Here is a 27,996-nt window from a genome sequence, read left to right as displayed (position 1 = left end):
CAAGCCACATTGCAGCCCAGAAATGACTCCCAGACACGCCAGTGTGCATTCTCTGTTTTTCTTTTTTTATTCTTTAGGAAGAGTTCCGTTTGGAATTACAAAATGCACTGGTAGAAATCGTGGTGAGACAGGTTGAGAGTGAGATGAGAGATAAGAGTGTGAGAGACAGCGTTGGATAGAGAGAAAAGGAGAGAGTGAGCGTGAGGTCAGAGGTTCCACGGCCAAATACGATCCAGTTTGGTACCTCGCTCCCCACACAAAAATATTGACAAAACACATCATCATCATTGGATCTGCACTTCTTTTCTTACATTTACATTTTCTCCATATTCTGTGGTGTCTTCAACATTCAACATTGTGTTGTGTCTCGAGCCCATAACAGGAAAAAAAAAAGATAAAAGACTCTCACCAAAGTCTCTTTTGTGTCTTGATCCCCTATTTTTTTTTTTGGTCCTTTTTTGTAGTATTTTTTGTTTTCAAAAATAGAAGAAAAAAAAGTTGCTTTTTTAAAAACATCTATTTATATATCTTTTTTTTTTTTCAATACGTACCTATGAATTCATTAGTCTGTTTTTCTTTTATGTCCTGAAGATGACTGTTAACCCACAGTGTGGCATGCACATAGCACATGCAGTTCTTGAACTAGATATTTTAAAACTTTTTTAAACATTTCTATAAAACAAAAAAATATTTTCTTCTCATTTGCTGCTTTACATTGCTTTTTGAAGACTTGTGGTAATTAGTGCGGCTTTCACTGCAGCATCGACAATAATAATAAAGAAAAAAAGGATAGCGAGTGATCTGAGCTTTACATCTCACACGATCGCACCCACGCACACTGTTTTTTGTTTTTGTCATAATATCCACCCAAAGAAAAATGTCACCACAATGAATGTGGGTTGTGAAGGGTTGAGGTGCACAAACACCAAAAGACAGTAGCACAAACATACACCCACATTTTTTTTCGAGGCAGAAAGAAATGTATGCAACCAATAAAAAAAAATAAAAAAGGAAAATGTCACTCCCTCTCACATACATGCATGCACACACACACGCACACGCATGTACACACACACACACACACACACACACACACACACACACACACACACACACACACACACACACACACACACACACGCACGCACGCACGCACACACACACACACACACACACACACACACACACACACACACACACACACACACACACACGCACACAAACCACAAGTACTCGCTACATACCTTGTGTGTTAATCTCATTCCAAAGTGTTGTGAAAAAATCCGTGACATTCCGCTGAGGTTGGAAAGACACTGATAGGTTTATCCTTTTTTTTTTGTCTTTGATTTTTTTTTCTGGGTTGCATTCTGTGGTCAATAAGTGATCGGCCTCCAGGTAAAACGGAAAATAACACTTACACTAAGAATGCTGACAGCAAAATGTTTTCGTTGGAGGCACATGTAGAAACAGAAAGAAATCCAATATATACACGTGAGTGAGACAAAGCGTTGGTGTTTTCTTGGACCATAACAGAGTCCGGGCATCTTTTCAGCAACTGAATGTGACCTTGAGTGACCTCGTGTCAATTCACTTGCCTGTGTGGGTTCAAGCAAACAAGACAGAGGGTAGTGGAGGCAGATTATTATTTTTTTGTGTGGGCTAACGGACGCTATCTTTAAAACAAGCACATACAGTAGCTTAGCCTTTAGTCTGCTAGCTCAGTGCTAATACTAATGCATGATGGAAAACGCATAAATGAACTTATAAAGGATCAGTGTGTAGAATGTAGTGCCATCTAAACACAAATAAATAAAAATTTGAACAACAACTGCAGCAACAGATTTAGACCCTCAGTATAACAACATTCACAGTAATTAATTCTTTATCCTCTTCGAAATGCTGAGATGTATGCACAGACGGCTATGTACAATACTGTCTGTCTGACTGTCTTATACTGCCCCTGGTGGTCAAGCCAGGCAGCAGCACAACGGCCATACAAATTATTCTTTTAAATTATATTATGTAATTCCTATTTGGTTTTTATAGGGAGCTATTTTTGTCATTTAAAAAAACAATACCGTTTTTGTTCTTTTATTTTTATTTTTAGGAAGGCTAGAGAAGATTAATATTTCTATTCATTTCTATTGGGAAATATTTTAAAAATTTTAACTGAAAGAATTAGAAGTCGCAGAATATATTGTGGTCAATTTGGAGGTTCTAATGTAGCCTTACACTGCAAAAATACTTTTGGGCATCTAAGGACGTCGATCTCCCATGATGCAACGGGGCATGGCTAGCTGAGCTGTCATGACACGTCATGTATGCGTTCCCTTATTATGGTCGAAGAAAACAACGAGTTTCTCTCCATTCTCCGCCTTTCTGTCCACCACTTTCTCTTTCTGGAGTGTCAGGAAGAGCTCGGAAACGTTTCCAATAAAGACGAACGCTGCCACTTCCACTTTACCCTGCTTGCCATTTGATCATTGAAAGATTATCAGCGTTGTTAGAAAAGTTCAGAAGAAAAAAGTGCATTTCCGTCTGTATGAGTGGCAGGCATTTGGCACACAACATAGACACGCAAGCAAAAAAGTCCTTTTGTTTTTTTCTTACTTACAATGACACGTGACTTCTCTCTATGACCTTTTAGGGTGAATATGAGGTTATAAAGAGAGGAATGTCAAAAAGGGGGAGAAAGAGAGAGAAACATAAAGGTCATTTCCACCCAAAGGGCGGGAAGCTACAGGCTACAACAGGAAGAAAAATGCCCCTCCCTCTTACATACAGTAGATTCTCATTGTTGTAGTATTCTTTTCTTCTTCTTTTTTTTTTTTGATCATTCATGCAGGATCACACAAGGTTTACAAGTCTTAAAAAAGCTGTGTGGGGGTGCAACAGAAGATTCAAGCTTGCGTGTTTTGAAGAAGAAGAAGAAGAAGAAGCGGGAGAAGCAGCCGAAGAAATGCTGCAGAGAGCCGCTTTGGTGCTTAAACCCGTCATCGCGTTGTTTTTCTTCATCGCGGCGGAGGATGGCGTGCATCGTCTGTTTCCAGGTGGAGGGGCGATCTCAACATCCTCGGTTTCCAGCCTACCCGAGTCGCCGTCCCAACTTTCGCACCCGCAGCCTCTCGCCTCAAAACAAGGCGGCGGGCTCGTCATCACGTTGGTTCGTATTTAAAAACACAGATGATAAAACTCATCAATATTCAACAGGCGACTGGGCGGGTTTGGGTTTGACTTCCTTTCAAGCTACAATTCAAGTTAGCTTGAGGAAGAGAAAAAAATGGTTTTGTTTTTTTTGAGTTGCAACTCTTGACATCTTGTAAGTGGCTGTAGCTCTTGACCAGAGGCAGAATTTCCAATGACTCCTCCTACTTGCGTGCCCCCAGTCTGTAATTTGACACTTGCCAAGTGATGAATGCGACATCAATGCACGTTTGGTACCTCTTTCTCAATTTATTTATTTTTTGCTTCCTATCCTCATTCGATCCCTTCATCCTGACACCTGGTCAAGCCCAGTGATGCCGGGACATTCCGAGGACCGGCTGATATCACGTCAGTCCACGTCGCTCCCCGCTCCCCCGGGGGCTAGCACCAGTCGTCCTGTTCCTTCTCGCAGTAGGGTTCATGCAGACCCTTGCGGGGTCCTCTAGGGTGCCCCCCCGGGGGTGGGACCTTGTGAGGCCCACTATGTTGGGGTCCATGGAGATGTGTGGAAGGTGACGAAGAGCGATAACCGTTGGGTAGGCGACGCTGAACTGGCGGCTGCGGAGCGGTAGAAGGGGGCGCATGGTGGACGGTCCTCGGAGAGGTACGGTTTGGCTGCGGGTGAGGGTGCGGCGGTAAAGGGTGAGGGTGGGGGTTGTTTACGGGGTGCGGCTGGGGTGGGGGGAGGGGGTGCAGGTTGCGTGGCTGCGCTTGGGGAGGAGGAGGCAGTGGGTGGCTGGCCAAGGGGTGCGGGTGGGGGTTGCTGCCTGGCTCATGGGCGGGTGCTTCGTGGTGGGGCACGTAGTTTTGGTTGTAAAAGCAGCTGTCCCCTTCTATGGATCCACCATCTGTGTCCGCCCAGCGCAGTGGGGGGTGGTGTCCCTGGCGGGGCGCGCCGTGGTGGGTCGGCGGGACGCCAGCAAGAGGAACCTGACCTTGGGGGACATCAGGAGATAACCGGCGCGGCGCTGGGGCCGGGGCCCGCCCCTGAGGCCCTGCGGGTTGCGGGGGCATGGCCTTACGGACCACTGGGGAGTACGTAACGTGGGGGCGGGGGGTCGCCGGCGTCTGAGGCAACTGACGGCGGCCCCGGCGCGGGGTGCTCGTTCCGGAGGTTGACGGAACAGGGCTTCCGCTGACCGAACTACTGCCCTACACGAAAAGTGAAATAAAGCAAATAAAAAGCACGAACCACAAATTCCACGACAGAACGTAGAGTCAAAGATGGAAGACGAAGAGCCAGAAGGAGGAAAGAAGGTATTATAAAAAAAAACACAAGAAGACAAGCACAAGAAAAGCACAAGTGATGTGAGGTAAAGTATCAGTGACGAAAAAGACATGCCATGCAAAGGAGAGAAAACAAGAAGAGGAGGAAAAAGGATTCATTTCTGGAGCATCCATTGTGGTACACATTAAATATGTACATGCAATTACTGTACATTTGTATTATAACGTATACTGTTCGACTTTGCAGAACCTCCACTCACTTCCGCCACAACAATGGAAATATAAGAATTACCATTCTATATTTAATTCTGCCTTACTGTTTATAGAAGTAAATTTGATGCATCAAGGGTTGCAGTGCATACATCATTCACATTTCCTTTTATTTTTTTACCAGATGTAAATGATGTTGGGATGGAGGAAAAGGGAGTGAGGGAGAGGAAATTGGATGTGGCATTCCAGTGAACAAATATGCAGTACCATAAGTATGCGTATTTGTTGAGTCGTTCGCATCAATTATTGCTGACTCATCTGATATCTTTGCAACATACTGTACATTCAACAGCCCCTGCACAATCTAATGATCCCGTGCAAAGGCAAACATCTGTTACAAAGACAATAATCCTCACTTTTGAATGATGATGTCAGAGGAGCACTCATTCAACACTATATTTAGTCATTGTAGGTTGCATGATGCAAAACAGCAAATATTAGCTCTCTACATTTATAAGCGCGTTGTTAAACACCTCTCTAAATCAAAATTGAACATTATTATCTTTGTCGAGGCAGAATTTTTTATGCAGCTCTTGTATTGGTTCCTATCAGCCAGTGAATTGATACGATCAAATATTTACTTGGATTTGCATATTTTTGTGTATGCACACGAACCGATTGAGATTGTGAGCAGACTCCAATGTTTTATCATCATTATGAGGAAATCAAAAACTCCAAAATCAAATGTAATAATATAAAATAAAATAAAAAATGATATCATCAAATTACCCAGAAGCCCACCTGTCTGTGTGTGATGCAGTCGCGACCTTCGCTGGGGGATCGCGACCATCGCGGGTCCCGTTCTCGTTCCCTCTCCCTGTCGGGCTCTCTGTCACGAGAATGCTTGTGGGCGTATTCGCCACCTCGCTCGGCGGCATAATGCTCTTTGTCCACGGAACCGTGATGGTGGTGATGATGGTGATGGTGCTTGCGGTCTTTGGACCGGCCACGATCTCTGTCCCGATCCCTGTCCCTGGACATGGGCTCGCCTGACTGCGTGTCTGTGCCAAAACCAGACGGTGGAGAATTAGTATAGCATCCAAATAATGTATACAGTAGTTGATGGAAAATATTGTATTCAATGAAAGTATAATAATTATACAAATAAGGCAGTATTCAAACTTGGATGCCAGATAGACAAACTAGCTTAGCGCTAGCTAGGATGAGGCTAACAGCATCATCGATGGATTTAAAATGGGACCAAAAAGAAAAGGCATCCTTTGTTTGCTGGACTAAAACATGTTTTTCAGAAAAAGTATTTAACAAAATGTAAAAGTATGACATGAAAGTTTTTACTGTATTTGATGAGGTATTTTTGCTGCAGCTTTGATAAGGCATTTGCTACACAGGTCATACCTGTAAGTTTTATTAAGCGACTCTTTGGTTTTGAAATTAAGTTGAGTTGAATTTTTCAACCGTCTTTTGGATTTGTCTAATGTGAAAATGCCGTTATTCCAATTAGTGGGGGCAGAGCAGGGCCGTTTCTAGCTTCATGGGGACCCTAGGCAAGATACTGTTGGGGGTGGGGGGGGGGGCAGAGTTTGCCAAAACACAATGAAGAGATTCCTAACCCTTTAGATGGTCTCCTACGATACCACAATCTATTAGATTTTTATGAGCAAAACAGACTACAGTTAAAATTAAACATCTTCAGTTAATTTTATTTTTTTTAAATTGAAATAAAACACAACAAAACAAACTCAATTTTAAAGTGCAACAAGGAAAACAAACTAACTTAAAATAGTTATTTAGGTTATCAAGCAAATAGACCCCAACATTTTTAATATAGTGAATATTCCCCCAAATTTTTAATAACAGTAAAATTAATCCGTTGTCATATTAAAAATTGTGTTGTACAGTGTCTTTTTAAAGCTTGTACCCAATAACAAATTTGTCACTTTTTAGCATTTTCTACAATAATTTACATTTTATACTAGTTAAAATAGGGGCTGATCAAGGGAAGGTTAACATATATAAATAAATGGCAGAAGCTAGCAAGCTGGCTAGCAAAATAAATAAACAAACTTGCAAAAAAAAACATAAAATAGAGTTTACCCTCCAACAATCCATCACCAACAAGTGCCAACCTTTCTCCCTTGACCGTTTTTGTTCTTCAGTTTTCTTTTTCTTTAGTTTTTCCGCGCCACTGAGACAACTTCCTTTTGATGCCATTACAGTGTCTGTTTTGTTTAGTACTCTTGCTAATGGGAACGGTAGATGGGTAGCTGTCAATCATTCTCACACAGTTAGTGTCGTAGATCATAGTTCATTTTATTTATATCCTATGTTTATTTTTTAAGCATAAAAGGCATGTAATAAACAAATATTAGAGACATATAAAGACAGGACATTTTTTTATCGTCCTCAGGTAAGACTACACCATAGAGCTTGGGGGCCCCAACCAAGCCACTCCATAGGGCCATATTTTCACAGACAATGGACACGTCTTCATTTTAGTGTCTGGGAACGTCTAGTTTACCATGCTTGTGAATTTGGTAGACCATGCTGCGTCTAACGAGGCGTTACAGCGGACTGAGGGTGCATCTTTAGTAGGCAAGACTTTAGATCAGCTTGAAGGTGGTCTAAGTTGTGGCGCAGGTAAGGTCACGTGAATTTGGGTTAGCCGCAGGCAGACTGATTTTGCACCCTTTTATTAAAATGATAACAGTATGCCCTATTATTATTATTATTATTTCAGATTTCGTGTGGTGAAATGTGAAAGTCTTAAGGCACCTTATGGCAATCATACATTTGTTTGCCCTTATCAAAATATGACATTCACGAATGTGTGTGTGCCTGTGTGTGTCTGTGACGCCTCCAACCTGCGTCCGCCTCCATGTAGCGACTCAGTGACCTCTCGGAGGCACGATGACTGCGCTCTTTCCTTTTGTGCCCGTGCCTGGATGCCCGACCTTCCTCGGGTATTACACGCTCCATGTTGTAGGCATCTGGGCCTCCTTTGTCCCTGCTGCCACGTCCTGACCTGCTGTGACCTAACGATGAGGCCGAGCGCTTCATGGGGCTGTTGTCGCTGATGGTCTGCGGGAGAAACAAGGAGGGACACATGCTGGGAGATCGACTCTCGTGGTGTTTTTTTAATAGTCGACACCGCACGAGTGTTTATGTATGCATGTGTTTGATCGTGATCTATTTTTAAACGTAATACACAATTGGCTCCAACTTTCAAATATTCCAGTCAAGCCACTTCACAACATTGTGAAAAGCTTGGAGGGAAGGAATGCGCTAAATATCAAATCAGAAAATCTGAGATGATGGTAAACAGCCATGCCGTCATGCTTCTGTAAATTGTAAAACAAACAAATAAGGCATAGAATGGTCAGTATGACTTGCATCATTAGTCCATCCTGGTTGCCCATAACCCCCCTGAACATGGCACATTCCAGGCTGTAGGAAACTCCAGTATTCCTCTGCTCTGTGCATGTGGCCATGCAGGCACGTAGAGGCTTGCCTGTGTACTCGACCCTTGGATCAAGACAGCGGGACAAAGCCAAATAGTGCCCAAGTTGCCAACAAAGTTGGTTTGTAAAGTACACTATATGGACAAAAGTATTGGGAGACCTGGCGCCTCATTTATAAAGCTTGCGTACAATCGAAAACGAGGCCAAAACTTTGCGTACGAACATTTCTGCGCCAAAGTTGGTATTTATAAAAAACGCAAATGTCATTGCAGTGTAAAAGGCTACATAAAACGATGACATTGACACAAGACCATACGGATAAAAATGAGCTCGAATACAGTCAGGTGCAAGCATCTTTGCTATGGAGCGTGACGCTTTGTCCTGCAAATAAATAAATAAATAAATAAATAAAGGAAAGAAATGCGTCAATAAAGTCTGTCATAAGCAGTTCACACAGCCGTGGTGATGTTTAATGAAGATCCATAAGCAACACATGGGGAATAATAATATATACTAATAATAATAACAATAATGAGGCGGCCTATTGATCGCCTAATTTTTGCCTCTGCTGTGACAACTCAATTTCCCTATAATGCATTAAGTAAAGACAATAATAATTATTTCTTTATGCTCACCTTTGTATCGTACCAAACTATTATTATTATTATTATTGTATTTTTTCTTTTCTTTCTTTTCTATTTTGTTGCTGTGCGCCCTGCGACCACTGCATTGAAGATTTCATAATGTACATCTTTGTATTTTTTTTTAAATGTTTTTTTATCATTATTATTCAAACAAAAATTCAATGTAGCCTACATCATGGTGAAGTTAGCCTTCTTTCTTTCTGTCCGTCATCCATTGTTTTTGATTTGATGATCGCCGTCACGTGCTGCTTATGAATATGCAAATCCATTAATGAGTAGATTTGCATTTCCTAATATGGGGGAAATAGGCAGACTTACGGCGTTGAATCAGCTGCGCACACTGGTTGGGACAAGCGGCATTTATAAAGGGAAATTGCGTGCAGGTGTGCGTATGTGCGTGTCTATGAATGGTTTTATAAATCTCCATTTTTTTCTGCGTACGTTAAGTTTGGGTTTCGTTCGTAAGTACTTTTCTACGCAGGCGCTCACGCACAGTTTTTATAAATGAGGCCCCTGGTGAGGATGTTACGGGGAGTGGAAAATACAAATCTGTGACTCATTCCCTACTCCCATCACTATCATAGAGGTCAACCAATTGAGTCAAATTCCGAACATAAACCGGGCCTGCCATTAATTATGTCAGGACTGTTGCATAACCAGATCAACGTCAGATGGCGGAGTATGAAGACTTTCCCCGATTTGTTGCAGGGTGGCCGTAGGAATTTTCTTCTACTGATCTCGATGAACATTTATGAGGTGACCGAGCTAACAAGCTGTTCTCGTTCATCCCAAAAGGTGATTGATGTAGTGTTCTTTCACACCAAAGTCACCCAACCGTGCCTTTATGAACCTTACTGGGGTCACACAAATGGGGAGGGGGGCGGGGCTTTCTGAAACTGTTGCCACAAAGTTAGAAGTGAAGAATTGTCCAAATGGATAAATGGTGTCCATATAGTGTACATATGTTAAGCACCATAATATTTGACCACCTCGTTGTAGCAGCACGAACAATCGAAACATTTCCTCTCACGTTTCTCCTCATCTCACACGCAACATGCTCCCATGAACACACGCCCGCTCACAGTCAATACATATCAGCATGCAAGGAGGCAGGTATGAATGGAGACATAAAACACACTGGCAAGGAGGCATAGACAAAGATAGAACAAACAGCAGTAGAATGAGATCCCATCAGTTTGTAAGTGGCACCGTTGTTAATGGCAAGAGGCAACGTGCTGCAAATCTACATCCAGCCAAGTAGCTCAAGAGGCGAGGATCACTTGTCAACGGGTCACCGGGTGAGCTCATGCTGAAGAAGACCAAATTGATGACATTTGGACAAACGCTTGTCTTAATCAAATGTACCGCGTACTAGTCCTCACTAGTCCTTGTGTTATGTACGTATTAATATAATCAAAGCATTTATACTGGAGAATTTGGGAAGATCAGGTGAAAATATTTGATTGCCATTCAAAATGTTTAATAAAAGTAGGAATTTACAATATACTCAACTGTATTTATTTTTTATTTTTTTTGCGACGATCCAGTCCAAGTGTGGTTCGGCATCAGACTTAAATGGTACAGTTCAATCTACCAATTAATGGACTACATGTGTCTAGTTTAGGGTTGTCAAAGTAAAACGAATTAATTAATCACAAAAAAATGATTGCATTACTCAGATTTATCGCACTATTAATTTTGACTGCAAATGATCTTTTAGCTGACAGCGGATGGTTACATTAAAAGTAGCACAGGTTTTGGCAATAAATATAACTACATGCATTGATTGAAGTGAAACATTTATTTTCATGTCAAACAATCGGTGGTCATTTTCTTTTCCATTTTGAGTTACGCAAATAATAAACTGATTAGAAAAAGAGGAGGATGAGCATGAGCAGTGGATCAAAAAAATGGCGGAGACGTCCTCATAAAGTTAAACGCCGAAAGAATTAACACATAACAGGTGCTCTTTAAATTTGGTGGGCAAAAATGTTGATTAAAAAGCCTTTTTATCGAAGCAATTAATCATGATTAATCCAAATTCTAAGATGTGAATGTAATCGTTTGCCAGCTCCAGCTCAAACATTTTGATAATGTACGACAGCAGCAGGAATTCTCCACAATGGAAAAGCAAGCAACTTATTCCGAATTGAACCAAATTGCAAATCTTGGTGGGAAAGCGTCTTAAGACCAAGCCAGAGTGACAGAGAGGAGCTGAGACGAGCGGGAAAAACAAGACAGGGAAGACAGGGTACATACACTGAGGTGACTGCCACGCTGCTTCCCCTTCCTCCGCTTCTGTGAGCACAGAGAAAACACACAAAACATACACACAGACACACGCACGCACACGCACGCACACGCACAGAGCCACAAATGAAGCAGAACCAGGACAACAGAGGAGCATGGGGGACGGGAGACCAATAATAAAGATGAATAGATTCACAATGGAGGAGAAAGAAGATAGAGGGGGCAATCGTGTAGTTGTAGGCGCAACTCAAATAGACACAGGAAGAAGGTCCAATTAAACACCGAAGCAGCAGTGAAGGAGGAGAAACACTTACCACACACGGCAGGTGAAAGACATCAAAACAGTGAATTATTGACAGTCGCAGAGGAAAAAGCCCAATTGACGCCATGGTCACAAAAAGCAATGATAAAATATACAGTACAAGATATACACACACTCTCTCACACACACACACACACACACACACTACGATAGTCTGACAAAAGCAGAACAAACTCCATCATACACACGCACACACACGTAGCGAAAAAAAACAACTTGAAGTTTAGTAGAGCCATAGTAACAAGAAGATGAAAGCAAATCGAAATCAGGGTCTGACTACGTATTTGGATTCGATATGTGCACATTGTGTTTTGTGCGTTGACAACCAGAGCACTCACCAGTGAAACAGCACAAAATGTATGAAGGTGGTGGATGAAAAGAAAGACGATCACATGCAAGCGAAGACGTGAGAGGAAGGAAGGAAGGACACCAACAGGAAGTTCGGGACTTTGCCTTGCTGTGGTTCTTTAGAGTCAGAAATAAACATCCCGGCAAAAAGATTCAATATTTAAGCCGGACGACGTTGAGTCTTGTTTGATCCGTCTCATTTCAAACGTTCGAAGCCACGAACCACAGCAATTAATCATTTAGCAAAGATTTTATGATCAGAGACAGAATGAGGAGGGGGGGGGGGGGGGGGAGGTTGGAGAGGTGACAATGCTGCTCACTTGGTTGTCGCCTGGTAGGCGGGGCATGGAAGCGGCCCTGCCGTGGCCTTCCATTGGTGGAAAGTGCTCAGTATCCGAGTAACCATCCTGCCCCATCTCTCTCATCTCTACCGTCTGCAAACAGAGCAGGAGAGCAGGAGATGTTGTGGCTGGCTGCCAAGACATCGGGGAGGTACAGGTGGTGGGAAGAGGTTGGGGGGGGGGGGGGTTATCCACAGAGGCAGAGAACCAAGGGTCTTACACAGGAATGTAGTCAATGAGAGGATCAGATGAGTACAATGACCAGCCTTCCCATTTACAACTTGATTTGTACTTCCAGTAGACTATCTTCAAAAAAAATGTCAATATAAAAAAATAAGAATAAATACTGGTCTATTAACCGTTACATAATCCTAAAAGAAATACATGAATTAATTTAGGCTAGCTATGGCTACCCTATATTGGGTGGTGGTCAAATAATGTGTAAAGCACTGCTAACCATTGATAATTATAAATATATGTTTTTTTAACTCATTAACTGCCATTGACGATTATAGACGTCAAAGATCCATTTTGAGTTATGACCTCATCAATGTTTGTATTCTAACCAAAATGAATGGGAATATTCTTGGAAGAACACCTACCAGCCAGAAAAAAAGTTTCACATTGCTATATGAAAAACTGCAGACAGGTTTCTCAGGTGCTCATGATTGATGGAGAAAATTATGACGTTGAGGAGCAGCGGTTTGGCACAACTGCGCCCGCTCCTGATGAGGAATAGAACTCTTCTTTGGGATTTCTTGCGAAAGTGGTGGCGTAACAAATGGTGACTGGGCACGAGATTTCGGATGTTTGATGCATGTGTGTGTCATCCAGCTCGCATTGCTGAGTGCGTGTGATCTCCCTACCTGGGAGGTGGTCATGCTTCCCAAGCCATCTTCAGGGCTCCAGCTTCCGACCTTTTGGGACATCTCCTGAGCACGAGCTGTGACCCATGAGTGGCTCTCGGGGACCCCCCCTTCCACCGGGCTGCCGCACAAATACACACTGTCAAACACACACGTATCCTCCTTCACGCGCCGTCAGAATCCAGACTCACAGGCTGCTCATTGTCTCTGTAGTCTCAGGTGGAGGGAGGGCATTGTTGAGGCCCGGACCCCCGTCTTGGGTGGGGGAAGGCGGTTCCACGCGCTGAAACAGTAATGTCGTTCGATTCTGTGTAAGATATACGACATGGCCATCGCCGGATATCAGGCAGACCGACAGGGAAATGGGGCATGGAAAGGAGCAAAGCAGGACCGGAGGGGTGGGGTCTGCTGGCATCCAAACATACCCTTTACTGGGTCCACGACACGAGGTTACGCAGTCATTATACCAAATAACAGGCAGGCTACATTTTGTCGGTTTCAGGCGATGCATTATATACCAAGGCAGAGATGCGGGAACAATCAAAGCAAATACGGCCATGGAGGTAGGAAGTGCAGGGAAAATTGATTTTTCAAACATTATTCGTAAATATGTCAAAAGGTGCAATCAAAAATATTCGTGGCAGGCCTACAGCACTTATATAAAAACTAATAAATGCAACGGATGGGACATTTCATATGAAAAGTGGAGGTACAGTATGCTGCTATACTTTATACTGTACTGTAGTGCAGTGTAGTAACACAGATTAAAAATAAGACCATTAAAAATGGACATTACTTAAATGCATGCCTTAAAAATACTCTAAGCCCAAAGTAAAAACAATTTTTTTTTCTGGCTCATGAAATTCCAGGGAAGTTGGAATCCTTGGTGACACAATTGACCTTAATAACCAAAAATATCTGCAGAAACTTTATGAGAATTTAGAGAAATTCTGTCACAGAGTCAAAAAATAAATTCAATTAAAGACAGTTAATAGAGAAAAGGGACAGCTTTTAAGCAGCAGATGGCAGCATTGTTATGTCGACAACAAGGAAGCGCTTTCAAACGTTGACAAAAGTCAAGTCCATAAATATTGGGACTGTGACACGTTCTCATCTTTTTGGCTCTAAACACCACCGCAATGGATTGGAACTTTAACTTACTTTAACAACATACTTTCAGCTTTAAATTGAGGGGATTTACATATTGTTTGTAACAGTTTGTATACACTCCTCCCAATTTTAAATGGTACCAAAAGTAATTTAATAATCATAAATCAAACTTGCATTTTTTGATACTTGGATGCAAATCCTTGGCAGTCAAACAGAGTAAAATTGTAAAAATAGGAATGCATGGACAGTTGCTTTCGCATTATGATTTGGGCCATTGACATTATGAAATGGCGTGCAATGAATTCTGAAATATATGACACAACATCAGCATGTAGATAATCTTGCCCAAAACACTTGCTTTTAGGCAGTAGAGAAATGCAAGGGAAACGATTCCACTGGCGACCATATATGCCGATATGCAAGAGCAGAGCAGCCAATTGTCCCATTACTTTTGGTCGCTTAAAAAATGGCTGGCATTTATACAAACTGTTGTAATTCTTACACTGGTCTGCAGTTAAAGCACATCTTGTTTGTTTTATTTCAAATCTATTGCGGTGGTGTTTACAGGTAAATATTTCACTGTAAATATGAACACAATCCGACTAAATTTCAACTTGTCCCATTTTCCTTTTTATGAAATGTTATTTTGATTCCACAACAGCACATACTGTAGACCCAGCCTGGGCGTGCGTGCGTGCGTGCGTGCGTGCGTGCGTGTGTGTGACAACATGAAGACGCTTTGTGGCTATCTTGCTCTGCTAACAGACATGCATTACCTGCTCATCCCGGAGTGCCTGCGAGCGCTTGCTCTTGCTCTGCCGGTAATACTCCATGATCATCATGGCAGCATAAATTTTGCCAACTGTCAGGTCTGTCGCTGCTGAGAGAATGACAAGTTACCCTGCAAGATTAGACCCTTTGGTATGGACCCTGAGCGCCAGGAATGGTAGAGAAGGGTGAGACGTGCACACCAACAAACGCACAAGTACTTTCACAAACGCCACAAATACAAATACACGGACATTGAGCAAAATGTCTTTTCACAGGCAGATCTTTTTTTTCTTTTTCTTTTTTCTTTTTTACAGCAGCAGGAATATCACATCCTTGCGATGTGCTATACAAAGTAGGAAAATAAGCACTTAACGAAGTTGCAACTGAGCCTTTGGACTTTGGCGACGTGTTTTCTTTTCTTTTTATTGGTTTTATAACTACAGTGGTGCCTTGAGATGAGTTGAATTCATTCCGGGAATCCACTCGTACCTCCAAAAAGTCGTATCTTGCATCAACTTTCCCCAAATGTGTCAAGAAAAATAGCACTTTGCAGTTAATTAAAACACACAGTAATAATATGATTAAATAGAATTGAAATAATTAAACATTAAAAAAATAATTGCAGCTTCTTCTGTTGCATACTCGTTGGCCATTTGGGGCAGTATAATACAGTCATTATTAGTCCTTTTTCATAGAAGGTAAAGTATAAGTGACTGTGAGTATTGCTATATTGTCTGTCTACATGATTTGCTCCACCCTTGGTGTACAATTAGCGCTTCAAGTGATATAACACCACAATAGAGATGCTATGTGTTAGCTTGCCTATGGTGGTCCCCCATTACGCATTAGCAATAAGATAGCAAGTTGTTTTTAATACACAACTTGTCGCTGGTATCTCAAGGCATCACTGCATACTGATAAACAGCATGCATTCAACAAACCACCAGAAAAGTGCTTTTGCGTCACATTTTTATCATTTGATGGGAATAACCTTATTGTTCAGTATTGTATGTATGCACAACTGTGACTGTCCCTGTAGTGAAAAGACACCTATAGAGAGTTGCTCTATAGAAAGGCACCCTCTGATTTTAGGCTGTGGTGTTGGTAGCCTGGTTAGGTGTGTGCACTTTCTGCTACTGTTGTGTGCCAGCTGTATCAGAGGGTGCAGCAGTGAAGAGAGACTGGCAGAAAGAAGCGATCCTCAGGTGGCGTGGACGAGAAACAACGTCGGAGAACGTCGGTGGCGCGGGGCGGCTGCAGCCAGGCCACGTCGCGCGCCCTCGTACACTGCAACTTACACTTGTGGGGAGTGACCAGCAAGTCCAGATGCTTCTGGGAGAGATTGGGCCAGATTGCCATCATCTCTTTCCTCAACTCTGCATCCATCTGGTGCTTGTCAATACCACCTGGGAAGTAGAAGCAACGGAAAATACTCTGAAGCTCAAAAGCAATTAGTGCTAAAAACGAATAAACACTGTCTATTATGAAATTCATGTTGCCGGATTATAATCGCAAGGATTCTGCAGTAGCATCAGCATGATTATGAAGCTGTCGTTTTGGAGTAAAACAACTGCTGACAATTGGTCCAAAGAAGATTAAGAGGGATTTTCTGCACCTTCAGAAATCTTGGCTATCTTGATGTCCAGCGCCGTGCGGATCAAAGCCATGAGAGTGGAGTTAAAATGGACCGTGTTGTCGTCAGCCACGGGTAGATCCATGCGGAGCAGTCTCTGTGGGGAGGGTCAGTCAGGTTGAGGAACAAATATGGTTGGAAATGTTTGCGGAACCTCCAAGTGACAAGGTGGAGGGGATTGGGGAGGGGCTAAAAGGTGGGGTAAAGGAGCTGTGCATAACATCTGTCGTGAGTTTGACTCAAAAATGGGAAAGTTACTGCCACAAGGAGCCACAATTTTGTAACATGATAAAAATAATAATAATTGTGAAGACCATGCTATTGGAGGATAGTGACTTCTGTTACCCACAGCTCCTAAAATAGGGATTGGAGGTTCACAACAGAGGCCTGTCCTGAACCAATAAACCAAAATCAAGTGAGAGACATCTTGCGGGGAAAAGGGAGTGCACTTTGGTTTCTGCTTATTGGTTCGTTCCATTAGAGGCCTTGTTGCTTGACACGGTAAGATACAGAAAGACCAACACCAACTCACACGACAACCACTTTGTGTGTGTTTGGTAACAGGAAGACGGCGACCACCTAGACATGCAGCCAACCATGCATCGTATGCAAGTACATTTTCAAATGTCAACTCCCCGCTAACCACATTTCCCCACCCCCATGCAAGCATGCAACGCACACACGATATGCCTCACAGGACAAGCAGCTGCGCAGCCGTACACAGAAAGCGTCCCATGTGAGGTAACATTAAAATGAGTTTGTTTCATATATTAGCTACTGGAGACAATTTGAAGATACGTAGAGCCTGATGGCTCTGTTGCTATAACTTTGGTGTCCTATGTGTGGATAAATGAGCACGGACTTTGAGGGTTAATAGGTGAGAGAGAGCAGCATTCTGCGGAAAAGATGGTGGGGGGGGGGGGGAAGCAAAGATGTGTCACGAGTCTTAAATGTCACGATGCAACAGTCAAAAGGGGGGCGCGCTAAAGCCAAAAGATACAGTATGATGGAGATGGAAAAAATTGTAGGTGGAGCGTTAGTGTATGCGTGTCGATAGAGAAAGTGAGTCAAACTGATCAGGGAACGCAAAAGCAGACGGAATAGCACCAGTTGGCCGTGTCGCTCAGAAAACGGTCCTGCCTGAAGACCCTGCGGTCTCCCATTAAGTCTGAGAAATGAAGCTGAGCTATACTGGATGGCTCATTGTTCTGGGTGGTACGGGACTGGCTGGAAGGTTACAGGGTTTCCATTTGGCTCATGCTTTGCTTATGAAATGAAAATCAAATGTGCATGCAAGGCTTTTTAGCATTATTGGGCAGGGAGAGTTTCGGGTCTAAGGTGCAGTTCAGGGAGGAGGCTTTTAAGTAGATCATTTGGCAAGCGTAACCATAAGGGTAACAAAGGGGACTCGCAACAAAAGTGATCTGGTTCAAATAGCGCCATGGATTGATCGCTTTCAACCAAACCAGTATTTCAAGATGTTTGTGTAAATTTCATCCCATTTGAATGGAGCCAAATGAAAACGAATGTCAATACTTGCATGACGCTGTTAAGCCAGGTCTTGGTTAAAGCAATGTATACTGGCGATGATGTCATTTCATCTTTCTATCGTACTGATGAAGCGGATCACAGTGTCACCTTTGAGTTATTGTATATTTCTATGATGACAATAAATGTGCTTGTGCAGATTATTTGGAGTGGCGCGTTGGATGGAAATGGCAGTAGTGCTGATGGGCCATGCAGAGGGCAGGTGAAGTGCTGGGAGGGGTTATGCAGAGATGTGGAGGAGCAGGAGGAGGAGCGGAGGGGGCTGGAAACAGAATAGAACTGCATTGACGACAGAACCAAAGGACAAAGAGAAGATTGGACTTGCAGATAGAAAAAAAAAGAGAGGAAAAAAAGGCAGCTTGGGGGCTCAGCGCTGCTACATGAAGGGTGACAGAAAAAGAACGGCTTCTGTATGGCAACCAAAGGCTCTCGGAGGAAAACACATCACTGACACAAGCCCTTCTGCTCTCTCTACCATAGCAAAGAACACATACTGCCTCTGCGTGGGTGCGTGTGGCCTCATTCTTTGCATTTGTGTGCATGTATGAATGTGTTGGCCCCATCCACAGGAAGGAACGAGTCAGAGGACAGAAGTCTGGCGGACTTTCCAAGCACTGCTGCACATGCATGCTACTGTGTATGCGGGATGCGTGTCTGTCGGGGGATGGAGTGTCATTGCAATACTTTTGCTCACATAGTCTACTCGGGCTTCTGTACACAGTTAGACAAATCGCAAATTGTGTACAGCAAGTGTGTCTAAGGCACATGGTGCAAACGAGCTGAGAAGGTCCCTCCTTTCGTTCCTTCCTGTGGATAAGCATCCCTTGTCTCACCCACCTCGCCCTATTTGCCTTCCTACCTCCACCCAATTTTTCCACACTGCCACACAACAACCACAACGACGACCAGCTCGCCCCCACTTTCCACAAAACAGAAAAAAAAAAAAATAGAAATATAACCAAACAAACAACACCAGTAAAAATTACACCATGTTGACATCTTACTAGCACCTTCTAAAACCCCACCCTCGCCCACACCCGTTCATCCCGGGTGGGGTCCTCTCTAACCTTGTAGGCCACCCGTGCAGGACACCTCTTCCCGAGGCCTAGTGGAGGACACATGTGCCTCAGCATGTCATACATTTGCCTGCAACTGATCCTGCCACTGCACCATCAGCCAGTGCCACCAACCCGTTAACCAAGAGATAGAAGAGATGGAGGAAAGCAAAGAGAGGGAAGGCAGAGGGATGGGCGTTTGGAAATGGGGATAAAGTTAGCAATGGTGTGAAGGAGAGAGTGAGAGAAATACCAAAAGAAAAAAAAAGAAAGACAAGGTTATTGGGCTGATTTGAAGACACTGTGGCCTTGATGAGGCTTCTCTCTGAGCTATACTAGTATCGCTTACAGGTTACTGAGAATGTAAAAAAAAAAAAATATATATATATCTCTTAAGTATCAAAAGACAATATGCAGTATGTGACCTGTTTGTGTATACATGTGGTGCATTCTTGTGAGAGTTTAGCAGGATTTCATTTATTGCAACTGTGATCAGAAAACAAACACATTGGGTGACTTGACTGAACTTTCTCCTAAGTCATTTGAATCTGAAGGACATTTAGCATGTGAAAATATTTCCAACACATGCCCACCATGCCGTCCCAGGGACTAACTGGGATTCGAGCCCGAGCTACACGCATGATACCAAAAATTGAGGGATGTTTTAACCCTATAAAGCCTGAACCATGAAATAGAGCATTTATTGTCCCTTTTGAACAAGCACATTTTTTGTTGTTGAAAATCTACTACTACATATAACTTTTGATTTGTGTCATATTTGATACATCCGGTCACAATGCTTTAAATTCATACATTTATAATAATAAACAGACATATCAAACATATTACCTTACATTAACCCAAGAACCCTTTTCTTCTTTGGAAAATTATGAATTATACATTAAATGACTGCTATAAGTTCACTGAACACCAAAATATGTTTTTTCAATTTTAACCCATTTTTTTAAACTAGCTCAGAGTTGCTAATTTATCAATATATATATATAAAACATACTCCTAGGCATTCTGCAACATGATATGAAATAGATTAACAAAAAAAAACACACAATTTTACCATCTGATGGTTTGCTGAGAAGATGGTTTTGTTTGGATTGATTTCCAGCTCAACAAAATTGCCATGTTGCCAGCCATCTTGTCACCACCACTCTGGCTCATGTAAGTGCAATATTCATCCACTAGATGACCCCATGCAGGGGTCAGAAGTGGCACTCTGGACTTTTGAAGTTATATTTGTAAAAAAAGAAAGAAAAGTCTTTGTTATTTGAGTAGCAGAATTTATAGGGGTCAAATTTGACCCCGTGGGTTCTCCAGGCACGTAAGTATAGGCGTCTCTCTCTCAATTGGGGCGATCTTGCAAGCTGGGGGTACTGCCCTCTATCCGTGCAATGCATGTGACAGATCATATAGGTGAGGGTTTTAATGGGGAAAAAATATTATACCCATGAAATAGAGGTCTCAAAATGTCTTGTATTTAATATGATACGTTTGGCTTTATAGGGCTAAAATGGAAATTGATTAGTAGTTGTAATTTTGTAATTGCAGTACGTCATTTCCTACTAAGAGCGCTTTGGTGAGCATGTGTATGTGTACATGTACTCGTTTGCACAGAAGAGCAGGGCAGAGCTTGACAGCAGGCACCAAGCCACTCCTGCTCACATGGGAAGGGAGTAGGAGGAGGAGGAGGAGGAGGAGGAGGAAAGGGTGTCAATGCAGTTTCTGTCTTTCCCCAAACCCCCCCAAAACCAAGAACAATGCAACACTACAGTGGGCCACCGTAGTTTGCTACATTATAGCCACAACCAACAAAAATAAAACATAGTCATAAGAAATGATCAATTGTATGATATTTTAAATAATAAAGCATCCTCCTGTTCTGAGTTGTATTACACTTTGAGCATTTCACATGCATCTCTGGGTGTCTGCATTGTCCCGCACATTCTCTCGGCATTTCAGAATGCAAGTAGATAATGGTGGAAAAGTAGATATAAAAACGGAAATGAAAAGGAACCCCGCCAAAAAAACAAACAATAAAGCAGCATTCACTCCATTCCTGGATGCTGTGGCTAGCAAGTGTGCTTGAGAGATTTTGTTTGAATGGAAGTCAAACCTTGCAGGCCACCCTATGGGGGCATTTCTTGCCTAAGCCGAGCGGCGGGTCGATAACTCGCAATAAACTGTACATGTCCTTATAATGAATGCGCCCGCTGCAAGAAGAATACAGGGGAGTTAGGAGACGCTCACGCACAGGAAAACACACAAACAAACATTTATAAAGAAGAGAAAACATTGGGAGGAAGAGCACAAGATTGACACAGTATTTGAACATACTTTGCAATATGTTTACTGTAAAAAAAAAAATACTGTGCTAAATATAAATATATAAGATATAAACACCACACAGCACTGCATGCTACACACTGTTAAATGTGCTCCTTAGCACTGCCAATATAGCATGTTTGTTAAAAACTACTGTTATCACAAACTGGACGCTTTAATGAAACTATTGCTAACCGACGACAATAGCGCAGCATGTGAAACAGCAAACCACTTCGTAGCTGCCTGAAGTACGCATAACGCCTCCCTCGTAAATATGGGTTCAACCATTTGTTAGTGTGTCGCCTCTGCTTTCTGTGTCTATCTGGTGGTGAGGTTGAGAAAAGTCTGTTAGCGGTTACACGAGCACAACCATGACAGTACGGTCAGCGATTGTTATATAGTCCGTCTGTATGCTTGTTGTTGCTTCATACTGGACTTGCATAGTTTATAAGATAGTACAGTGTATTGATTTGTTAAAGCTACTCTTAAAGCCCTTGTAAAGTGAAAAATAAATGTCTTCTAAATTTGACACACCACAGAGAAGCGTGTTGTTAAAAACCCCGGCATGCTCCCTGAATGCCACGAAACCACGCCCTGCTCCGCTGTCACCTGTCAATCAGATAATCAATACGACAGAAAAGTCCCTGTCCACATGCTTTCTGGTACGTAGGACTTCATTTTTATTTATTCATTTATTTTATATTACTATATTTGTATTTATTTAAAGCCTGGGTCAAAAAAATTGGCTGTCCAGTTGAACTTTTTAAAACAAGTTTAGTCCCTTCTTCACTGTTCAGCCTTTCGTTGTATTGACATGCACACAATCACATCAGATAACGCGGCACCCTGAAGCAGTCACACCAGGTGGTTATTTGAAGGAAGCATTTTGGGGTTTTAGCCAAAGCTAGCTAGCTAACTGCATAATAAACCAGGTAATTGCTGCTCAAGTTCTTGTATACCTTTTTTTTATTTTATTTTTTTTATAATATATATACAGTATATTTTTATATTATAGTGGTCCCTCACTACTTCCCGGTTCCCTTATTGCGGATTCACTCTATCGCAGATTTTTATTTGTGTCCATTTATGCTGCTATTTTTGTCCTATTTGAATAAAAACAGCTCTTTCTTTCATTTAATACAATCTATTACATTTTTTAAACCAAATATCGAATATTTGGCAAATTAAGAAACATGTGCCATGATAAGTTAAACAAAAATTTTTTTTCTTTCTTTTAATTCTTCTGAGCAAGTCAGTGTCCCATCACTGGTGAGCTATTTTTAGAACAGACCACAGTTGTCACTTTTACACGCTGGCACCTACACAGTAAGGCTAATGCGTATGTCTCATTACAATGAACTTCAACGACCTCTACTTAACGAAAATGCACCTATTGTGGGTAGGCGTGGAACGTTATCACCCGCAAAAAGGGAGGGCACAATGTATTTTAATTTATAGAAGTTTTCTTCATTCAAATATTGATACACAATATTTTAGTACCTCTGTATGTGCAGTCCGCAGGACAACATGAGTAACAATCACACACATATTGGAATACAGATGCCATGAAACTTAGCATGTCTACAGTAGTTGCTCATACTGTAGACTAAGACAAAGGAGTCCTTGTAAACAAATGTGGACTTTGCCACAGTAAGTTTTTGGCTGTATTCGGATACCAAGGGGAGGATTTGGGATTGGATTGTAGGGCTTTTTAAGGACAACTTGCATATAAGGAGAGGAGGAGCATGAGCAGAGGGAAGTGGTTGCCAGAGTGAGATAACCAGATGTCCATTGTGGTTATTCTCACGTCTCTCACAACCCCTTTGGCAGAAATCTAGAAAACCCTGGCGGCCGTTGCATTGCAATTGCTGATTAAACACAATCAGTTGGCAGTTGACCTTTGAGTGCAGCTACCTCAAGTCTTTCAGACTTGTAATCCTTCAGTATTTATTGCTTACTTGCGCTGAAAAAAGCTTATAAAGTCTGCATTTGTGTAAAGGATATCAATCAAAACCAGCATGGTTATTTAATTTGACTGTGAAGAGTAGCCACATTTCAAGTCAAATGGACAATTGCAGTGTTGTACGACATATACTTTCTCACATTTCATAATACTAAAATAAAAACCACACTGGATTCCCGAGATTAGTCGGACTTTCATTGCTTCCCCCTGTGTGAGCAGCCCTGTTACAATAAGCAGTCGGAACAAGAAAAACAGAACATTTGCTCATCTAAGAGTAAGCGCAAAACCTCTGTGCGATATGCTTATGTAAGACGTTAATAATATTTGTATGTAGCTAAAGGTACAGTAGCTGCATAATGCGTTGCAAGTGTGGAGTCCGGACGTGCGTGCATGGCAGTGCATGCGGGCTCCCACTTACCAGGCAGCAGGATCATACTCGGCCCATATCCTGACATACTCATCCAAGTGGTGAGGTCCAAGTATGGAAGAATCCCTGGTCAAGTACTCAAAGTTGTCCATGATGACGGCCACAAACAGGTTCAGCATCTGCACAGGAACACAGCCATGCTCGGGAAGGGAAGTCCAACGGGTGATTTTATGGGTGTTGGCATGAGACGTAAACTCACCAAGAACGAACAGAAGAAGATGAACGAGACAAAGTAAAGGTAAGACACTTGACTGCCGCACTCTGGCTCTGGATTCCCTGACAGCTCGTCGCATTCTTTACCCCCCAGACATGCCAGCATGATCTCATGCCACGCCTCTCCAGTTGCACTCCTGAAATGTGCACAATAACAAATTCAAACACTTTCAAAACAAAGACACGTAAAGCTTAGCTCAGAAATCGCACCTGAAGAGCAGCATGAGAGCCTGAACGAAGGTCCTGAAGTTGTTGTGTTGGTCGATGGCACCCTCTCCGTCTTCTTCAATCGCAATATTCCCAAAAAGCTGCAAACACCATCACACTGAGAACACTAGCAGTATGCGTCCACAACCAATATCTGGTATTATAATTCATGGGGCCGCTTTTCCTTAGAGGTTTTGCTGATTTTGGGCATATGTGCAAAACATGACTCAAAACATTGACATTGATGATGCATCTTTTTTTTCTTTTAAGACTATAAATAGACTGCGTATGTGGACTATTCAGTGTGTCCCAAAGTATCTTATCCATTTATCCAAATTAGTCTTTTGTAGGTTTAGAATTTGACTTGTGAAATAATGAGGCTTCAGTCGCAGTCGCAGTCGGCTTAGGTACTCATACTCTGTATGCATAGATTGAACACTGCATGTGCATTTTGTTTTTGGTTTTCAACTCTAACAGTGTTGTTTTGACTGTGTTTTGGGTTGGGTCATGGGCTCATTTAATTGTTATGGTCTTGTATTATGTTGTCTCTTATCATGAAGAGGTATTCATCAGTCTTATTTTGTCTAGTCATTTTTATTTTGTAGTTGCTATGCAGTTGCTATGTCCCTTGCGGTGATAATGTTTGATGATGATGTGTTAGCCACTCTTTGTCTCGTCTTGTGCAAATGTCCCTCGTAATGACAATGTTATCAGTTGCTAAGCTATTAGTCACTCTTGGTTTGTCTAGGCACTTATTTTGTTATATAGGCTTTTATTCTGTCATATAGAATGGTGCTTCACCCAAGCTGGAGTTTCTGAGTGACACTTTCGTCAGTACTTCCAGGTTCTTTAGCCGAGATTTCTCTCGTCAAGGTTTCCTATCCCAACTCTTCTATGCAAGCTTTCTTCCCTGCAAGCGGTTTCTTGGTCAAGGTTTCGCCGTCAGGGGTTGTCTTTTGAGGCCATCTGAAACCAGCCCTGCTCTTTGTTGTGTATATATATATATATATATTAGAGCTGTCTAATGATAATTTTTTTAAATCAGATAAGTCACATCTTAAAATTTTGATTAATCATGATTAATCGCTTCATTAAAAAGGCTTTTTATAAAAAATTAAAAATAAATGCCTGCCAAATTTAAAGAGCACTTGTTATAATAATAAATAAAAATGCATTCAATTTATATAGTGCTTTTTTTGGACACTCAAAGACGCTTCACAGTGATTGCATTATTGGTGCGCACATTCACACTCTGGTGGCGGAAAACTACTTAAGTAGCCACAGAAGCGTGGCTGCGAGTGTGCGCGATCACCACCGAACATTCGCACCTTTCAGACACCAGTGTGAGTGGCACTGGAGGCAATGCGTGTGAAATGTCTTGCCCAACGACACATGACTTGGGCAGAGCGGGGATGGAAGAGCCGACCTTCCAGTTACTGGACGGCCATCGCGACACCCTGAGCCACGGCCGCCACATTTGTCATGTGTTCAATTCTTTCGACATTTAATGTTATGAAGACATCTTCAACATTTTTATGTTAGCTATGTTTATTGCTCAAACACAACCTGTGCTACCTTAATAATCCACTGTCGGCTAAAGGATCATCTGTGGTCCAAATTAATAAATGTGATTAATCTGCATTAATACATGATTAATGCGCACATTTTTTGTGATTAATTAATCAGTTAATGCTTTAACTTTGACAGCACGTTTGTCTGTTTCCTAACTCCGGACCTCACGTGACATGTGCAGTTTTCCCAAAATTTCACTTTAAGACCTGTTTCCAAATTACTGAGCATAAACATAAAAAGCGCCAGCTTTTCCAATTTCTGTTTGCCCCAACAGCGAATTATTGTTTTTCAACTAGACTTTCTATAACACATGTATCCCGATTCCCGAGCCACTCTTTTCATGAATAAACATTATTTCTCAACTAGTCCTTGCATGCCGCATGTATCCCGGCTGCTACACACCTGCATCCCAATGATGGCATAGATGAAGAACAGCATGGCAATGAGGAGGCAAACATAAGGCAGAGCCTGAGGACAGACAAAGGAATTACTGACGCATCTGAATGTACTTTGCACAAGGGAGGCTGTACTTGGACATTATGAGTATACGTATTTCTAGAATATTAGCATTGTTTTCCAAGTCTACACAGGTAAATAGAAACATATCAAATGATCAGGGCTTGTACGATACGCTGCATGATTGAGGACAGACCTTGAAGGACTGAACGAAGGTCCAGAGCAAGATGCGAATGGTTTCTCCTTGCCTCAGCAGCTTGATGAGGCGAGCTGCCCTGAACAGCCTCAGGAAACTCAGGTTGATGAAGTTATTCTACAGCAGAGGTGCACCGTAATCAGGGAGAGAGGGTATAAATTCAATTAGAATTGGTCCGTATACACAGAAGAGGAGAAATAACTGTTGAGACAGATGAAAAGTTGGGGAGGCATAGAAGAAGGTACAAGAAGTAAACAAGATCAAGTAAAAGAAGGATTCAAACTCAAGTCAAAAGCAAACCAAACCAAACGCAGCAAGGCTCCAACAAGCGTTTCATAAACCAAACAATACAAGACAAAAAAAAAGGAGAGGCAAATTGACATGGTTCCATCCAAATTGGGTTTCATAGTAAATGTGGTCGGACTGGTGAGTACAGGTAGTTCAAAGTGCAGGGACGCAGAACGTTTGCCTGGAAAGACAACCAAATGCACTAATTCTCTCAAGGCAACAGCCTTTTAATTCAATGAAGCAAGTCCATAGCATGCGGATGGGACTCATAAAACACATCAAAACATCATTAGGATTGGCTTCAAAATGAGAAAGAGGATGGTTGAAGTGCAAGTGAGAACATTATTTGTTTTGAGGTTTCAAGAGACAATTCCATCGAAATAGTCAATGTTCTTCCACCATTTCAAATGTTAAAAAACACAAGGTCGACAATTGGCATCTTAAGTCCTCAAAATGGACACGTGCATGCAGCTTCTATCCACCTTTGTGGACAGTATTGTGAAAAGGAGGAGGGTTCTGCAGAAGGGCTGCATGCGGTATTGGGTCTGCCTGCCACAGTCAAATTGTTGGACTTGATCTCCCAGAGAAGCCCTTCCAATCACTGTCTATGCGTATATAGTCATAATCCCATGTGATAGATGTGATAATCTATTCGGGTTGATACAATTCAATCCTTTACAAGCTTTACAACACCACTTCTTCGTAAAGGATGTATAGTATGGATGGGATAGTCAAGAAATTAACATAAGACAGTGAGTGGCAGAGGAACTAGCATAATTCAATTCAAGATTGATCTAGAGATTGAATAAAAACATGCACATTTGACATGCCTAACATGCGATTGAAGCAGATGCAGAAAAAAAAGATCAACATAAAAATTACAAACCATCTACATGTAGATGTTGCAGACACATGGTTTATAGCAGCACATTTGGGGGTTTTTTGGTTGTTTCAAAGACACAACCAGAGCCAGTTATCATGGGTGGACACAGAGGATTCATAGTGCATTTTGATTGGACGGTATCGCAGGAAGTAGATTGTCGGATGTTGGGGTGGGGGTGTGGGGCAGAAGGGGGCCAGACGAAGTAGATTACAGCAGATCGCCATTAAGTTTGTGGAAGATTTAATGAAAGCATGTAAAAAAAAAAGATAAAAACAAGAAATAAATCAATAGTCAGTACACCAACAACATAATAGAGAGAAAGGTAATGGCATACGTACACTACGCTGTACTTTTAACATGAGGAAAGGTAATAATAAATGACGTGATGCATAATTATAAACTTTGAATATTGCTATTTTAGGACAAAATGGTACATTACTTTGGGG

At 42.0% G+C, this 27,996-nt stretch overlaps 1 protein-coding gene across 12 annotated transcripts in view; it reads right to left on the bottom strand.

Annotated features, from left to right (window-relative positions):
* Window positions 1–44: 44 nt before the first annotated feature.
* Window positions 45–27,996, bottom strand: part of cacna1aa (calcium channel, voltage-dependent, P/Q type, alpha 1A subunit, a) — an 80,126-nt gene continuing 52,174 nt past the window's right edge. For 3 of the 12 annotated variants that reach the window (XM_086088015.1, XM_086088502.1, XM_086088678.1), the window contains 16 exons: window positions 26,380–26,496; window positions 26,130–26,195; window positions 24,159–24,256; window positions 23,935–24,085; window positions 23,727–23,854; window positions 21,137–21,233; window positions 16,388–16,502; window positions 16,071–16,178; window positions 14,778–14,881; window positions 13,083–13,198; window positions 12,892–13,012; window positions 12,005–12,118; window positions 11,024–11,062; window positions 7,524–7,740; window positions 5,443–5,702; window positions 45–4,356 (listed from right to left, as the gene is read on the bottom strand). In XM_086088015.1, coding sequence (XP_085944141.1) covers window positions 3,586–4,356; window positions 5,443–5,702; window positions 7,524–7,740; window positions 11,024–11,062; window positions 12,005–12,118; window positions 12,892–13,012; window positions 13,083–13,198; window positions 14,778–14,881; window positions 16,071–16,178; window positions 16,388–16,502; window positions 21,137–21,233; window positions 23,727–23,854; window positions 23,935–24,085; window positions 24,159–24,256; window positions 26,130–26,195; window positions 26,380–26,496 — 2,622 coding nt within the window. In that variant the 3' untranslated portion in view covers window positions 45–3,585. Of the gene's footprint in view, window positions 4,357–5,442; window positions 5,703–7,523; window positions 7,741–11,023; window positions 11,063–12,004; window positions 12,119–12,891; window positions 13,013–13,082; window positions 13,199–14,777; window positions 14,882–16,070; window positions 16,179–16,387; window positions 16,503–19,020; window positions 19,118–21,136; window positions 21,234–23,726; window positions 23,855–23,934; window positions 24,086–24,158; window positions 24,257–26,129; window positions 26,196–26,379; window positions 26,497–27,996 lie in introns of all 12 variants that reach the window. The other 9 variants (XM_086088101.1, XM_086088241.1, XM_086088331.1 and 6 more) reach the window with 9 other exon arrangements.

This window comes from Leptonotus elevatus, chromosome 1, assembly GCF_054856555.1.
Source record: "Leptonotus elevatus isolate MCC_2025b chromosome 1, RoL_Lele_1.0, whole genome shotgun sequence".
Lineage (NCBI taxonomy): Eukaryota > Metazoa > Chordata > Actinopteri > Syngnathiformes > Syngnathidae > Leptonotus > Leptonotus elevatus.
The sequence above is the reverse complement of the archived record's forward strand: the minus strand, read 5'-3'. Positions and strand labels throughout refer to the sequence as shown.